The sequence below is a fragment of the Triticum urartu genome, chromosome 7 (assembly GCF_003073215.2).
Source record: "Triticum urartu cultivar G1812 chromosome 7, Tu2.1, whole genome shotgun sequence".
NCBI classification, from domain to species: Eukaryota; Viridiplantae; Streptophyta; class Magnoliopsida; order Poales; family Poaceae; genus Triticum; species Triticum urartu.
In genome coordinates this window covers 91,484,261-91,500,537 of record NC_053028.1, presented here as the reverse complement: position 1 = coordinate 91,500,537, position 16,277 = coordinate 91,484,261, and the positions used below count along the sequence as shown (strand labels likewise).

At 39.3% G+C, this 16,277-nt stretch overlaps 1 protein-coding gene across 1 annotated transcript; it reads left to right on the top strand.

The window, feature by feature from the left end:
- Positions 1–13,734: 13,734 nt before the first annotated feature.
- On the top strand, positions 13,735–15,946 carry LOC125525786. Its single transcript, XM_048690796.1, has 3 exons — positions 13,735–14,358; positions 14,539–14,772; positions 15,401–15,946. Exons 1-3 carry the CDS (start codon positions 13,775–13,777, stop codon positions 15,870–15,872), a joined length of 1,290 nt encoding a protein of 429 aa, XP_048546753.1. The 5' UTR covers positions 13,735–13,774; the 3' UTR covers positions 15,873–15,946.
- Positions 15,947–16,277: the final 331 nt, after the last annotated feature.

Below are 16,277 nucleotides of genomic sequence, written 5' to 3'. Positions count from 1 at the left end.
TCTCTGGTACTTGCACTGCCGCTTCAGGCGATGGTAGTTGAGGAAGAACTTGATGTGTGGGCTTGAGAACTTTGCGTAGAAGAGACACATGAAACACCGGATGGACCTTGCTGGTGATTGGGAGATCCAGACGATAGGCAACTTCTCCCACACGTTCCAGAATAGTGTAGGGACCGAAGAATTTGTATGCCAGCTTATGATTAGCACGCGGAGCCACCGACTTCTGTATATATGGTTGCTGTTTGAGAAGACCTGATCACCCACAGAAAAGCTTCTTTCATTTCTGTGTTTATCAGCTTGAGTCTTCATCCTTTGCTGAGCTTGTAGGTGTTGTTGCTTGACTGATTCAAAAATCACTTGTCTGTGTTCAAGCCATAAGGACAGGTCTGTTGAAGCAATGGCACCAACTGGAGTAATGCCAAAGTGCCTAGGGGAGTGGTCATAGATAATTTCAAAGGGACTTTTTGTAGTGGCTGAATGCCAGTTGGTGTTGTACCAATATTCACACAGAGATAACCACTTCGACCATTTGGAGGGATGTGCACTGACAAAACAACGGAGGTAGCACTCAACTTGTTGATCTACTCTTTCTGTTTGCCCGTCGGATTGAGGGTGTCGAGCTAAACTCATACGCAGTTGTGTCCCCTGGACATGTTGGAACAATTCCTTCCAAAACTGGTTGGTAAATATACGATCGCGATCAGAGACTATTGACAAGGGCATACCGTGCAGCTTGTAAACAGAATCCAAGAAGGCCTCGGCCACTGTCTGCAATGTGAATGGGTGGTGAAGTGGTATGAAATGACCATACTTGGACAACTTGTCGATCACTACTAGGATACAGTTATAACGCCCACACTGCGGAAGCCCTTCAATGAAGTCCATGGTAACCATTTCCCATGGAAGATTAGGGACTGGCAGCGACTGAAGGAGACCAGGATATGGTACCCGCTCTGGTTTCGCTTGCTGACAGACAAGGTGGCAATGAACTGCTTGTTTGATGAAGGTTTTCATACCAGTCCATCTAAATAGCTGACGAATACGCTTGTATGTTACTAGGAACCCAGAATGTCCTCCGAGAGGTGAGCTATGAAATGCACTGACAATTCTGGATTGTAGCTCACTGTCTGCACCCACCCAAATGCAACCATCTGTGCATAACAATTCATTCTTCAAGGAAAATTTACTATCTGCCTGCGGGTCCATGGTCAATTTCTGGACGAGTTTGAGAGCAACTTCATCATGCTGATAACTTGCAATAATATCAGGAAACCAAGTTGGAGATGCACTGGAGACAGTTTGAAGTTCAATTGTAGTATGGGGTCGACGCGAAAGAGCATTAGCGGCACTGTTTTCTGTTCCTTTGCGATACTGAATAATGTAATGCAACCCCATCAATTTTGTCAGTGCTTTTTGCTGCCAACTGGTGTGTAGACACTGATCATACAAACTAGTTAGACTGCGCTGATCAGTTTGTATAATAAATTCACTGAAGAGCAGATACTGACACCAGTGTTCAACAGCCAAGAGAATGGCCAAAAATTCTTTTTCATAGAATGATAGGGCTTGATTGCGTGGGCCCAAGGCCTTGCTGACATAAGTGAGGGGGTGGTCGTCTTGCATCAGTATTGCACCAATGCCCACATCACAAGTGTCGGTAGCAACCACAAAGGTTTTCTTAAAGTCCGATAAGGCGAGGACCGGTGCTATCACCAGGGCTTGTTTGAGGGAACGAAAAGCAGTGTCTTCAGTTTCAGACCAACGAAACATTGTTCCTTTCTTCAGAAGTGTAGTGAGAGAGTGACAGATTATCCCGTAATGACGGATGAACTTTCTGTAGTACCCTGCCAGACCAAGTAAGGCACGAACTTCCTTGACATTAGTTGGTGTAGGCCATGTGTCAATTGCTGTGATCTTGGTGGGATCCATGGAAACGCCAGCTGCGGTAATTATGTGACCAAGATACCCAACCTGCTGTTGGGCAAACGCGCATTTGGAGAGCCTCACTCGCCATTGGTGCTTAGCAAGCATTGACAAAACCTGTTTCAGATGTTGCAAATGCTCCTCAAAGGTGATGCTGAACACCAGGTGTCATCGAAGAAAACAATAACATATTTACGATTCCCTGGGGACAGAGTGTGATTCATTGCAAATTGAAATGTGTTGGGAGCTCCAGTCAGACCAAACGATACCACTGTGAATTCGCAGTGACCAAGATGTGTTTGGAAGGCAGTTTTGTACTCCTCACTAGGAGCTAACCTGATTTGATGGTAACTTGATCGCAAGTCAAGTTTAGTAAACCATCCAGCACCAACCAATTCATCAAGGAGCTCATCGATAATCGGTATAGGAAATTTCCCTTTAACTGTTATGGCATTGAGATGACGGTAATCAATGACTGGTCGCCATGTCTCATCCTTTTTCTTGACCATCAGAAGAGGAGACGAAAAGGGACTGTTGCTAGGTCGAATGACTCCACTGGCCAGAATCTCTTGAATTTGACGCTCTAGTTCAGTTTTCAGAGCTGGGGCTATGCGATAGGCATGCAATGCAACTGGTGTTGCTCCAGGGATAAGTGGGATGGTGTGGTCATAAGCGCGTCTAGGAGGAAGATTTGTGGGAGGTTCAAAAACTTGCTTGAATTGATCCAAAACAGACTGCAATTCCAGATGAATTGAGAGGTTCTCAGTAGTGAGCAGGGAACAGAACTGTAACATAGCCACTTGAGGAAAAACTGCTGCAGAACCCAGCAGTGTAACTTCTGAACCCATATGAGAAAAGGATAACCAATGGTTGTCCCAGTCAACCAGCATGGGACTATGTGTGGAAAGCCAGTCTAGCCCAATAATGCCATCATAACTGCCTAGAGGAAACAACTTGAAGTCACAACTAAACTTATGCCCAGAACAAGACCATACTCCTTTTTGTAGCTGCTGATGACAGGGAACTGTAGCTCCATTGGCCATTTTAACTAAAACCTTCTGTATAGGTGACAAATCTTGCAGTTTGGAAGCAAGAGAAGTGTCCAGAAAGGAATGTGTGCTTCCAGAGTCAATGAGGACTGTGAGATTAAGTCCCTGTAACTGGACCCTGAGTTGCATTGTTTAAACTGATACATCAGTTTTCCCACCCAGTGTTGCTGCTGAAATTGATAGCATGTGAACCTCATGTTGTGCCCTATAGTTATCTGTCTCAGAATCCTCTGAATTTTGCAGAAATTCAATCATTTCTTGCACTACATGGAGTTGGACTTCTTTCCCACAAACATGGTCTTTGCCCCATCTCTCTCCACATGTAAAGCAAAGTCCCTTAGCTTTGCGAAAGGCACGCAGAGCTCCCCATTTGTCTACCGAAGAATGAGCAAGAGGAGGTCATTTCTCTTCAGATAAACGCTGGACAGACTGAATTCCACTGGCAACTGGTGGTGGTGGGAGTGGAAGAGCAGAAACTTTGCGCTGAAAAGGAGTGGCCACAAGGGAAGGTGCTGAACCAGATCCCAATTCTTCATGTAACATAGCAAGTTGGTAAGCAGTATCCAAGTCCACTGGTTGTTGGATGCCTATAGCAAGTCTGACTGATGGTTTCAGACCGTCCATGAATCGTGTCACATAATGAACGTTGTTGGGTGAACTCTCATATGCTGACAGCTGATCAAATAATTCTGAGAATCTATCCACATAGTCTTCGACTGAACCAGTTTGTTGTATGCTGAAAAATTTCCTCATAATTGTTTGATGTAAGTTGCGGCCAAACCTTGATTGAAGAAGGCGACAGAACTCATCCCATGAGATGTTTGGTACTCTTCTGCACACTGATTCCAGCCATCTCGCCGCTATGCCTTCGAACAAAGTAGTTGCCAGAGAAATCCACTGCACTGAAGGAGTGCTCCGGAACCTGAAGTAGTCCTCGCAACGCGTCTGCCACAGTTTGGGTTTTCTCCATTAAAACGAGGAAGTTTGATTCGAGGACTGAGGCCAAAAACATCAGTAGCATTCTGTCGGAAATTTTCGATATAATTCAGTGGAGGTCTCTGAATGAGTTGATCGTGCTGCATACCTCTGATCAGAGGCGGGACATAGGTCCTATGTCCAGACCCCCGATTTTCATTATCGACAAGGTGCCCTTCGGGGCTAGTTGGGCTGCTGCCAGGTACCCTTACGGGCGTAGCCGGCATGCCTCGAAGTGGATCGGACGAATTCGCCGCGGATCGGTCGAACCCCTGACGCAGCTCGTCGATGTCGACCCCGATAGATAGCTTGACCTCGTCGATGTGGCCCGAGAGTCAATCGAGCTTGCCATCGATTTGGGCGATCGCTTGCGCCGTCAAGTGGGCGTGGTCGCTGTTGGCCTTGTCGAAATCCGCCCGGAGCAGATCGTAGATGGCCTTGGTCTCCGGCGAAATTCGATCCATGGCTGCGGCCTGGAGCTTGTCGGCGAGGCGGGTGTGGCGATGGTGGACCGGAACGGCTGCCGGATCAAACAGCTCTGATGCCAGATTGTGAGGTCTCGATCTATATTTCCATGGATGAAGTTTGAATTACAACGAGAGGAGGAGCGAGGAGGAAGATAACATGAGTTATTCTCTCTCTGCCAACTGTCTCCAGCCGTTTTCCTTGTCGTCCCGATTACAGTGGTGATAGCTGGTTATATACGTACATGGCCTAAGGCCCATTCAAGCCCAGTAAGCCGAGATGGAAGACGAGGCTTGCGCGTGGGCCGCGCGATTGAACTTGGCGCCTCCTCCTGTGTACTCTGCACCTTGTCGCTGACATTGTCCTCCTATGGTCAGCATACGACACTGGTTGTTTCTGGCAAATTAGACCTGCCTGCGCTGCTGCTGTTGTTGGTCGTCAGGTCAGCTGTGCCCAATCCAACGAGGAGCAGTAGTAGTAGGTACTGGACTTGTTAGCAACCCAGGCCCAGCTCCCGGTCCATCGGCATATGCTCGGACGTTTCCGGTGTGCATCGGACACTCCACTATAAGCGGAAAGCCCACAACATCCCAAAAGACCGGCCTGAAGGAAGTGTGGCACTCTCCCTTATAAGGAGCTCCTAGCCTCCGCCCATATCCGAGGTGGGACTAAAGTCACTGGCGTTGCCCAAGGTCAGGTTCCTGACACCCCACCCCCCTAGGGAAGCCCCCCTTAAGGTGGCGTGGGGCCCAGCTCTGATACCACTTGTTAGCAACCCAGGCCCAGCTCCCGGTCCATCGGCATATGCTCGGACGTTTCCAGTGCGCATCGGACACTCCACTATAAGCAGAAAGCCCACAACATCCCAAAAGACCGGCCTGAAGGGAGTGTGGCACTCTCCCTTATAAGGAGCTCCTAGCCTCCTCCCATATCCGAGGTGGGACTAAAGTCACTGGCGTTGCCCAAGGTCAGGTTCCTGACAAGACACTACAACACGGTTAAGTATTAAAGGCATTTTCTACAAGGCTTTTTAAAAAATGCCTTAGATTGTCTTCCATAGAGGCATTCTTGAAAAATGCCATCAAATGTCCCTATTTCCAAGGCAATCACAGCGAGTGCCTCCGATTATGCTCAATCAAAGGCGTTCTGAAAATCGCCTCCCGTCAGGTTTTGCACCAGCGTACAGCGTGGTAGCAAATAGATTAATAAGTTTGCGCAGAGGTTGCCAGTCCGATCCACGGCACTGCTTGTTATCGGCATTCAGAGATAAAAAATTTTACTTCGTCAGAGCCGTTGCATACCAATTTGTTTTGTCCCATACTGCTTAGCGAGAATATATTTAGGCTGTTTAAAAGGGGAGCCCTCTGATAGTCTGTGCGAACTAGATCTCATACATGAACTAAAAGTCGCTGTATTCCTACGTTAGAAGGCCGGCTCCATGCAGAATAAGAGATTTGCGACGGCGGAGTTGACTAATAATAGTTACCACCTACTCTGAACTAATACTGCTACTTGCCTGGTGGTGAGAAAATTGATTCTGATCCACACCAAACAGTGCCCCCAAATCTGCATGCTCTTGATTTGTGATGTCTGAACTTCAGCTGTACCTACAGGATTTAAAACAACTGGTATTTTGGTCATTGGTTTCAGTTTAACAAGTTGGTTTTCTTCCAAGTTTATCTCCAAAATGCATCAACGCCGTAGAGTTTTAATTCTTCAAATTCTTTGAGAAGAAGAACGACAACAACATATTTCTCTGAATTTCCCATTCGGCCAAAACTAGACCGCAAAAATGTGCACGTACAGTATACTATTACAACAAATGTCATGTAAAATCCAGAGATGTAAAAGCGAATATATTCACTTTTTTTTGTTTTCATTTGTATTTTCTCTAGCTCTACATTATAGTGAATCATTTCTATTAATCAGACTCTTGTTGGTGAGCTCATACATTTCTAAATGGTGGGACTTCACATAGAGTCGCCGAGATAGTAGTAGACGGATGAATTTGTGTGCATGTGTGGGGACGAATTTGCATCTTTGGGTACTGGTGTTGATTGCTATGATTTTTCTCAATGTTTGAAGGGTCGCTAATTGTTGTATTTTTTTTAAAAGTTTGGATTGTTCAACTTTTACAAAACACTAATTTATTTTTTCCGTGACTATAAGAATAATGAAGAAGTTCAAATGAAAATAACAGAGCAATTTGATGTTTATATACCAAGAAGAAAACATGCCTCACCAAGAAAATGTTAACTTTGGAGGTTCAAATTGGATAAATTGGAGAGTTCGTTAAAATTGAGACAACTAAAAAGACACACATGTGTTGTACAAAAAACAACATTTCCATGGATTTCCCCTTTTTCAAATAGAACCCCAAGAATATAAAATTTTAAAAACAAAAAAAATACAATTTAAAATTTGTAACAAAACATAATTTTCATGTTTCTAGAAAAATCCCAGGAAGGCCAAACTAAGAGAAAGTCAAATTGTTTTATACAAAATGTTTTTCCCCATTTCTAAAAAACCTAGAAGTTCAACTTTAAAAAAATGATCATTTCAAAAATTAAAAAAAACTTGGAATTCCTTGTTTCTAGGAAAACCTAGAGATTCGAATTTAAAAGACGAAGAAGTCCAATGTTTATTACGAACCCAAGAAGGTCAAACTAAAAAAAGCATCTCAACACAAATTTATAAAAATAGGGATTTGCTACGTTAAAAAAACCTAGAAGTTCAAATCTAAAAAATAGAGCGGCTTGATGTTTATTAAAAACCATGATATTTTTTGTTAGCGAAGAAATAAAAATAAGAAGTTCAAATTTAAAAATAACAAATCGATGTTTATACAAAATCCAGATTTTCCTAATTATTAAAGAATGAAAAAAAGGAAGCTAAAAAGACAAGAAGTTCAAATTTGAAAAATAGAGTAGTTAAAAATTCATAAAAAAAATTCATCACTTTCCGTTACAAATAAATAACACCAACAGGTCCAAATTGAAAAAACAAGAAGTTCAATTTAAAAAAAAAAATAGAATAGTTCAATGTATATGAAAAACCCAAATTTTCCACATTAGTAAATTATAAACCAAGAAGTTTAATTTAAAAAAAGAAGCAATTTGATATTAATTACAAAAACTCAATTTTTCCCATTAGTAGCGAATAAACCAAGAAGTTCAGTTCGAGATAACCAACAAGTTGTATAATGTTTAATACCAAATTAGGATATTTTTTCCCCGTTACAAATGAATGACACCAAGAAGTTCAATTTTAAAAAATAGAATAGTTAAATGTATATGGAAAACCCAGATTTTCCTCGATACTAAATAATAAACCAAGAAGTTCATTTTCAACAAACAGAGGAGTTCGATATTTATTACAAAAACCCCTATTTTTCCCATTACTAGGGAATAAATTCAGAAGTTCAGTTCGAAATCAACAGGTCGGAGCGCCGCTGCCCAACATGCATAAAAGATGCATCATGAAGTCCCCTGTGTGCGCTTCCGTGCCGTGCCGACACAACATTGTTGTATAGCTCCTCCTGGATTGCGCGATGTGCAGGTCGAACAAAATGTTCATGGCAAGACAAATGAAAAACTAGTGGCAGGCCAAAAACAAATGTTTGCTCGTGTGCTAGTGCCATGGAAAAGTTGGAGCTTTTTTGAGTTGTTCTTTGTGTAATACTATTACACTGAAGTTCAAATTAAAAAATGATCATTTCAAAAATTGTAAAAAAAGTTTTCCCCGTTTCTAGAAAAATCTTATAGGTTCAAATTAAAAAGACGAAGAAGTTCAATGCTTGCTACAAACCCAAATAAGGTCATTAAAAAACATCTCAAAAAGATTTTCTCTGTTAAAATAAACCTAGAAGTTCAAATATAAAAACGGAGTGGCTCGACGTCTATCAAAAAGTAGAATTTTTTTTCCGTTACTAAAAGAAATAAAACCAGAAGTCCAAATTAAAAAGATGGAGAAGTTTGATAATTAAATAAAAACTTAGATTTTCCTTGTTATTAAAGAATGAAAACAAGAAGTTCAAAAATTAAATAACAAGAAGTTCAACTTTTAAAAATAGAGCGCTTCAAAATTTCATAAAAAAATATTAATAAATAAAACAAAGAAGTCCATATTAAAAAGATGGAGAAGTTCGATGATTATAAAAAATTCAAATTTTCCTCGTTATTAAAGAATGGAAACAAGAAGGTCAAAAATAAAATAACAAGAAGTTCAACTTTTAAATATAGAGCGCTTCAAAATTCATAAAAAGGATTAAGAAATTCAGATTAATATTCATAAAAAACTCAGATATTTTCACGTAACCGAGAAGTTCAGATTGATAACTCCCAGAATTTCATGTACTATATTGTGTGCATTTTGTGTTAAAAGGAATAAAAAAGCAAAGACTGAAATTTTTATTGTTATAAGTTCAAGTCCTCGGTCGGAGAAAATTAAAAAAATTATTATGAGAGAGGTTTGTACAAAAGGAATATCATTTGTGTAACACTAACGAATGGATGAGAAAATTACAAACGAAAATACGTCATAGAAGTTCAACGTGAAAACAGCAGGAAGTTCAGCTACTGTACTGAATGAATTTTAGATGAAAAATTGTTAAAACCCACGCGAGTATGAAAAAATGATCAACACGGGAAAATTGCGTGTTTACAGCAGTTTTCCATCGGTATATCACTTGGTCAATTTCGGTGAGTGGATGGAGAGGCACGAGCAAAAAAAGCACGTGAAAACAGAGCGAAGTTCAAGTACACATGCCAAGAAGTTCAAGTTCTTCACGCGGTGCATTTTCGAAGAATATGTTTCGCGATAAAGGCAGAACAAATGATCTCGCCGTTTTAAAATTACTTAAAATAGCTAGGAATCAGATAAAACCATCAACATGAAAAAGTTGCATATTTTCCATAGCTTTTCAACGATATATTATTTGCCCAATTCTGATAAAGTTTGCAGAAATTACGGCGAAAATGCATTTTTAGTCATTTTTAAAATTGAATTAAAACCGTAAAGAACTGGGAGAAACAATATATACCAAAAAGTTTCGCATTTTTTCAAGCTTTCCAATGCCATATCATTTGCTATATTCGGATGTACGGTTAAAATATTAGCTCGAAAATACGAACTCAATGAAACTTGTACCTTTTCTAAATTAATTTTAAACCGTTCAAAATTAGAAAAACCTTTCAACATGAAAAGGTAGTGCATTTTCATAAGCTTTCCAACACCATATCATTTGCCTCAATTGGATTAGCCGTTTAGAAACGACATCCAAAATATGAAATCGGCTATTCGGTTTGCGAAATTTTAGGATTTTCCAAATTACTCTTTAACCAGTGGGAATTAGAGAAACTTTCAACATGTGGAAGGAGCGGTTTTGCAGCAGCTTTCCAACGCCATATTATTTGCCTCATTCCGCTAAACGGTTTAAAAATGCGATCGAAAATACGATTCACGTTTTTCGTATGAAGAAAAAATGATTTTTAAAAATGCTCTTAAACTGCTTGCATTTTGTCAAAAAATTAACTTGGGTCATGATACTCGTGTCCATTGCTTTCCAATGGTATATCGCAAGCTTCATTTGAACAATGTTGGCGGAAGTTCAACCTAGCCCCGAGGGAAGTTTCGGTCAAAAAACTCAGACAATAAAATTGCAAAAGACGCAAGTTCATCATGACCCGAGAGAAAAATCCGCCAATGAGGGAGATTCCTATTTAAAATGGCATTTAGTTTCTTAAAACCGTTTCTAGATTACACTTACATCATATAGAACATGACCGACCAGAATAATTCGTGCGGGAAGACACGGTTGCGAAGATAGCCCGAAGGTCGGGTTCGTACAGGGAGAAGTTCATATTGTGTAACTCAGGAAGTTCAAGTTGTGATCAGAATAATATTCTAATCCCGTGATCATAATGATGTTTATATATATATATATATATATATATATATATATATATATATAGGGTCGCGCTATTCGTCACCCTGGGTGAGGAATAGTTATTCTTCACCTCCTCTCTAATTTGACATCAATGCAACGTATTTTCACGTTTCGTAAATTTTGTCTTATTTCATACATAAAGAGAGAACGTAAGAAAATATATACTTGCGTAAAAAATATTTTATGTTACATAAAATTACGAATGTAAGAACATAGTGTAAAACGTACATAAAATGTGACTTTTCTGGTCTTATAACCTATTTTTTATACCAAATTTTAGATATTTAATCAATATGCATGTAACTATTTATATTATAAACGTAATTTATTTAGGAAGCGATCGTAAGATTACCTCGGATGAAGAATAATTTATTCTACACCCTGGGTGTTGAATAGGGTCGCGCTATTCGTCATCCTGGGTGAGGAATAGTTATTCTTCACCCCCCTCTATTTTACCATCAATGCAACGTAATTTTACATTCCATAAGTTTTGTCTTATTTCCGACGCAAAAAGGGACCGTAAGAAAATATATAATCATCGTAAAAAATATTTTATGTTATGTAAAATTGCAAACGTAAAAACATAGTCTAAAATACACATAAACTACAAATTTTTTGTCTTATGACCTGTATTTTTATTTTCTTATGTCAAATTTTACGTAGTGAATCAATATGAATGTAACTATTAAAATTCTAAACGTAATTTAATTATAAAATAATCGTAAGATTACCTTGGGTGAATAATAACTTATTTTGTACCTTGGGTGATGAATAGTATCACTGGAATTGACTATTCGTCACCCTGAGTGTGGAATAGTTATTCTTCACTCCACCCCCCCCCCCTCTATTTTACCATCAATGCACCATAATTTTACATTCCAGACTAATGTTTTTTGCCATTGACGACTAGACACCTAGATTGAGCCATACCTAGATCTTGAGTGACCCAAACATAGCCAAACAAAACCAGGGTTCCCCCACCTCGCTGGCACTGAAAGGCCCCTAGAGTCAAGTGAACCTGGCAGCGACACTTACGCAAAAATCCTAGCGACCTTTCATTGGAGGAAGGTGTGAGACGATAGAGTGAGGTGGAAATGCATTTTGTTCCCCTATTTTATAAAAATAGTAATATATGACAAATAAATGTTTCATGATCAGAGGGGTTCATTTATCCAACAAAATTAAATTCTCCATCCTTGTGAAAAAGTATTCTCTATGAGATTAAAATATTTCACTTTTCAAATTTCTATGTTGAATACTAATTAAATAACTTCACACACACCGTCTTAACAAAATTGATGTGGTTGATCGACAACAAACTAGAAGCAATAATAAAAGGTTTGTGGACTACCTTAGGAATGTATAACAAACATAATGAACAAATCAACCAGTGGAAAAGATACAATAAAGAAGAAAACATAAAGGGAGTGCAATATGTAGGGTACACAATAAATGATAAAAAAACCTAAGAAGAAAGGGAATCAACAATAAAAAGGAAGTGAAGATGGTAAACTAAAATAAAAATTGTAAAATATACGTAAAAAATGGAAAATGAAGAAAACGAATATATGCATTGCTTGACGTAAAACCAGTAATCGTTTTGATTGTATATGTTTTTGAAAAGCAAGGCAAAAAGTGAACCAACACCCTTGATTGTTGCAAAAACACCATCTGGTTACAAAGCAGCCCGAACTAATTCTGCAAATTGTTGCATTTGACTAGAAATCCATTTATTTCCCCCTTTCAGCTCAATATAAGGAAATTAGAAGTTTTATTATGTTGGAAATGTATGTTGAAGATATAATCCATTGAGCAAAATAGTTGAATCTGGATAAAAACAATTTATATCTACCATAACGGTGTAGGGGGGAGGGAGAGTCGTCAACCACAATGCTTCCACCTTGATCCACTGCGGCGCTCGTACTCTCGTCAATAAGTCCTGGTAGGGAGCATATATCATCGACATTGTGGGTTGGGTCTCCTCGCCCCGCCTTCACCTTTGTTCTCCATGTTGAAGGTATGTGCTTCAGATTGTCGTCACCAGTATCTCTAGCAACGTCAAGCGACTTCCCGACTGTAGTTATCATGACTATCTGGCTCCACCGATGTAGACTTGGTGTTGGTATGAAGCATATTAATTAGGCAAAATTTTCCATATTATAAACTAAACATACAATGCTATCTTAGAATTTAATCTCCTATGATTTATCAATTAGCAATCTGGCCAAACAATCGGCTGAAAGTTAATACTCCTACGTTATGATTTTTTTCCTTCACTAGAAAAAAAATACAGTTGTGAAGCCGGTTATCATTGATGTAAAACAAGCATTTCTTCAATCCACTTTATTAACTTGTACACAATATTAAAACTTAGTTTAAAACTGCAAAGCAAAAAAAGCATTTATGGACATGGCTGAAACATTGGCATATGAGTGCATGAGTATGCACATAGTCCCATATGATAGCCAGAAGATGCATCATGCACTTAAAAAAGCTATGTTCATTTTGCAACCTCTATGTGTTGTGTATATCATGTAGAAATCTTGAAATTATTTTGAACATGAGAGAGAGAGAGAGAGGGAGAGAGATGTAAGATAAGTGTGTCAAATTTATTGACCTCATGGGTCATTAATTTGTATCTCTACATAAAAAAGATATCTAGATACGTACACAATTGATTGGCCCATGTATTAAATCTTTTTTACCATGAAGTGCCATTAAATGACCTAAGCCAAGAAATCTGCCTATAGATGGAATTTCGTGCTCTCGATGTGGGAAGAATGGTCACCAAAATTAAGAGAAAAGATATGCTTACATTTGCTGGTAATGTGTGGATCCTATATGCAGCCTAGTTATCGTGGGGAGATATTAATCTATTATTTGCACATATGTATGCAATAAAACTCCACTGATGCATGGGTCACTAGCAACCAAAACCGAATGGATATATCCTGTGTGCCATGCATATTTGAGAGCGGCGGACACCATGGTTTGAGTCTTGCACTCTAGATGAGAGCACATGTCATGCATGCGCACAAGATGCATGTTCTATCTATCTAGACCGAAATTGATCAATACTCAATAGGCCTGCATGTGTTGTTTCTAGCAATCTTCTTGCATTGGCAAAATAAAAAAAATATCTTTTTCAAAGAAAGACACAATGACGAGGTCAACTTAGAATAGTTTGGCATGTTCCTCAAAGGGTCAAACGATTTATCTTGACTATAGTTCAATCTACTTTTGTATGGACCGACAAACTATCAATGTGCCAAATTAATTAGCAAAAGTAGGACTGCACACAAGATGGCTATAAATACACTATCTTACTCTCAGAGTCTCTCCATCCCCAAGCTATAACCCATCTTCATAGTTCATACTCCTCATAATTCTATAGCGTTCAACTACCCACTCTCTCATGGATCCAATAGCCAACCAGGGGTGGACCTCATCCGATGTAGAGGAGGCATGCTCACTCATTGCTAGGCTCAACACCAACAAAATCATGTATGACGACGATGACAATAACAAGAAGCACAACTACATCGTGAATTCTCTCCATGCATTCTTCCCTTCAAAGACCATGAAACAGGTAATAGATCTTTATGTTGATCTCGCCATGGACATGCATATGATCCAGCGGAGGGAGGGGACCCATGTTACTGGTGGTAGCCCACAAAACATTTTCACCTTTTGTGACCCTGTCAACGGTAACTATGAGCTACCGAAGGAGGAGAATGGTGGTAGCAGCACACACAGTGTCTACCCCATGGGTGACCATGCAAATGAAAACTTTGGGGTACGAGAGGAGGAGACAACAATCATGGACAATAACGGATTGTCCTTTGGTTGTGCAATGGACGATACGAGGATCACGGTGATGGGTGAGGCACCGCTGATGGCAGACAACAACAAGATGGAGGTGTTGGAGAACAATATTTCCATAGATCAACCAATTGTTGCCCCACATCAATGGGGTTTTTTGACCGATGAGGAACACAGGTTCGTCCATGGTTGTATACTCTTCTTTGTCATGTATTTTTAATTGTTGTTTGTTTTCAGCGAACATATACTAATTAAAAATGTTGTGCAAATTTATTATGTGATAACAGCAGCTTATGTTTGTGATGATATTGTACTTTACTAAATGTACACACGGACACTGTCAATTTCCATTTACAGCATGGGCGGCCTTGTTAATGAAAACATTGAGGTACAAGAGGATGGGGAGATGACCATGGATGTTAGTGGATTTTCATTTCATTGTATACTGGAGGATACAAGAATCAGGAAGACGGAGGAGGCTCCGGTGATGGTAGACAAGAACAAAATGGTGGTCTTGGAGAACAATAGTTCCAATGATCGACGAGTTGTTGCCCCACATCAACGAAAGTTTTGGACCAAAGAGGAACACAAGTTAGTCAATGCCTATACTCTTCGTCGTCATTAGTTTTAGTTGTCCTTTATTTAAAATCAACATATGATAATTAAGCATGTCTGAAATTAATTTTATGAGGCAAGTATGTTAAATTTGCAATGATATTGCACTTTACTAAATGTATACATGGACGTTTACAGTTTACATTTTTGATAAATACTAATCCCTGCAAATTAGATATTGATGAAATTTCTTTCTGCCTTAAATTTTTGATGTGATTGGACCTTGATTAAAAAATAGAAAGGCAGTTAAATAGGCCATTAAATTGCAATATGGTACGTCTTGTCCCAATCAAACAGATCAATAAACTTTGATGATTGCCGTTTCATTATAGAAAAATAGAGGTATGATAATTTTGAAATTGTAATATCTTTCGGTGATCAATATGTTACAAAATGTTCGTTCACTTATGAATTTCTGATATACTTGCGATCTATCCCGTACCCGTAAATCAACAAAAATAAGCATGTGTTGCTGTAGTCATTCGAACCTGTCAAATAGGTACTTTGCTTCAATTTATACTAGGTGCTTCAATAAAACAACTGCACAATTCATCTTTCAGTAAACAATTTAACCTAACAATTCTTGTGAACATTATGTCCACAGGTCATTTCTTTATGGGCTGGAAGTCTATGGTCGTGGCGACTGGAAAAACATATCCAAGCACTTCGTCACCACTAAGACCCCTGTCCAAGTTTCAAGCCATGCACAAAAGTTTTTCAAGAGAATAGAGAAAAAGGCATTGTCAGGGACAAAGCGTTACAGCATCAATGATGTCAGGCTCCATGACAACGAGCTATTGGCAGCAAATAATAGTTCTGCCCCTCGGCAAACCCTTTGTTTCACCAGCCTCAACAATGACCCAAGCTTTAGGTTGCAGGCTCCGACGAGCTCGTTCGCAGTCATGAACAACCTAGCTCAGTGCTCCCCTTCCATATATAATCAACAAGTGGGCCAGCAGCCAATGTGCTGTGAGCAGCAGATGATGGGTTCTACTGAAGCTGTAATGGGCGGGGTAGGAAACTATGTGCCTGATGGCCAACAAGGGTCAGCTTATTTTTATCTTGGCAATGTATGAACAAGATGTAGTAGATCTTAGGCTTGGGCCATGTTTGGAATGCTAGCTAGGCATGTGTCTCATGAATAAACGGATTGTCCTCCTAAAGATGGCAACAAGACATTATAGCCGGCATGTGTGTTTAACAAGTGAATAAATAGTTCTGTTTCTATATATATATATATATATATATATATATATATATATATATATATATATATATAATATTTCACCTTTGATAGTCTCATCATCTTAATAGTTTTTGTCATGCTAAAAATAAGTTTTTGTCATCTCCCTTGTTTTGTAAGACTATATATATTTGTTGTATTACCATACGAAAGCGTACATGTTGTCTCAATACGTGGCCCTGACTGTTGTATCATAATTTGCCATTACGAGATTGCAATCACCCCATGAAAAAGAACA

Excerpts from the sequence above, each read along its gene's own strand:
- LOC125525786 (XM_048690796.1), top strand. The coding sequence starts at position 13,775 with ATGGATCCAATAGCCAACCAGGGGTGGACCTCATCCGATGTAGAGGAG. Across the intron at positions 14,359-14,538 it reads TTGACCGATGAGGAACACAG|CATGGGCGGCCTTGTTAATG; the intron begins GTTCGTCCATGG and ends TTCCATTTACAG. Across the intron at positions 14,773-15,400 it reads TGGACCAAAGAGGAACACAA|GTCATTTCTTTATGGGCTGG; the intron begins GTTAGTCAATGC and ends TTATGTCCACAG.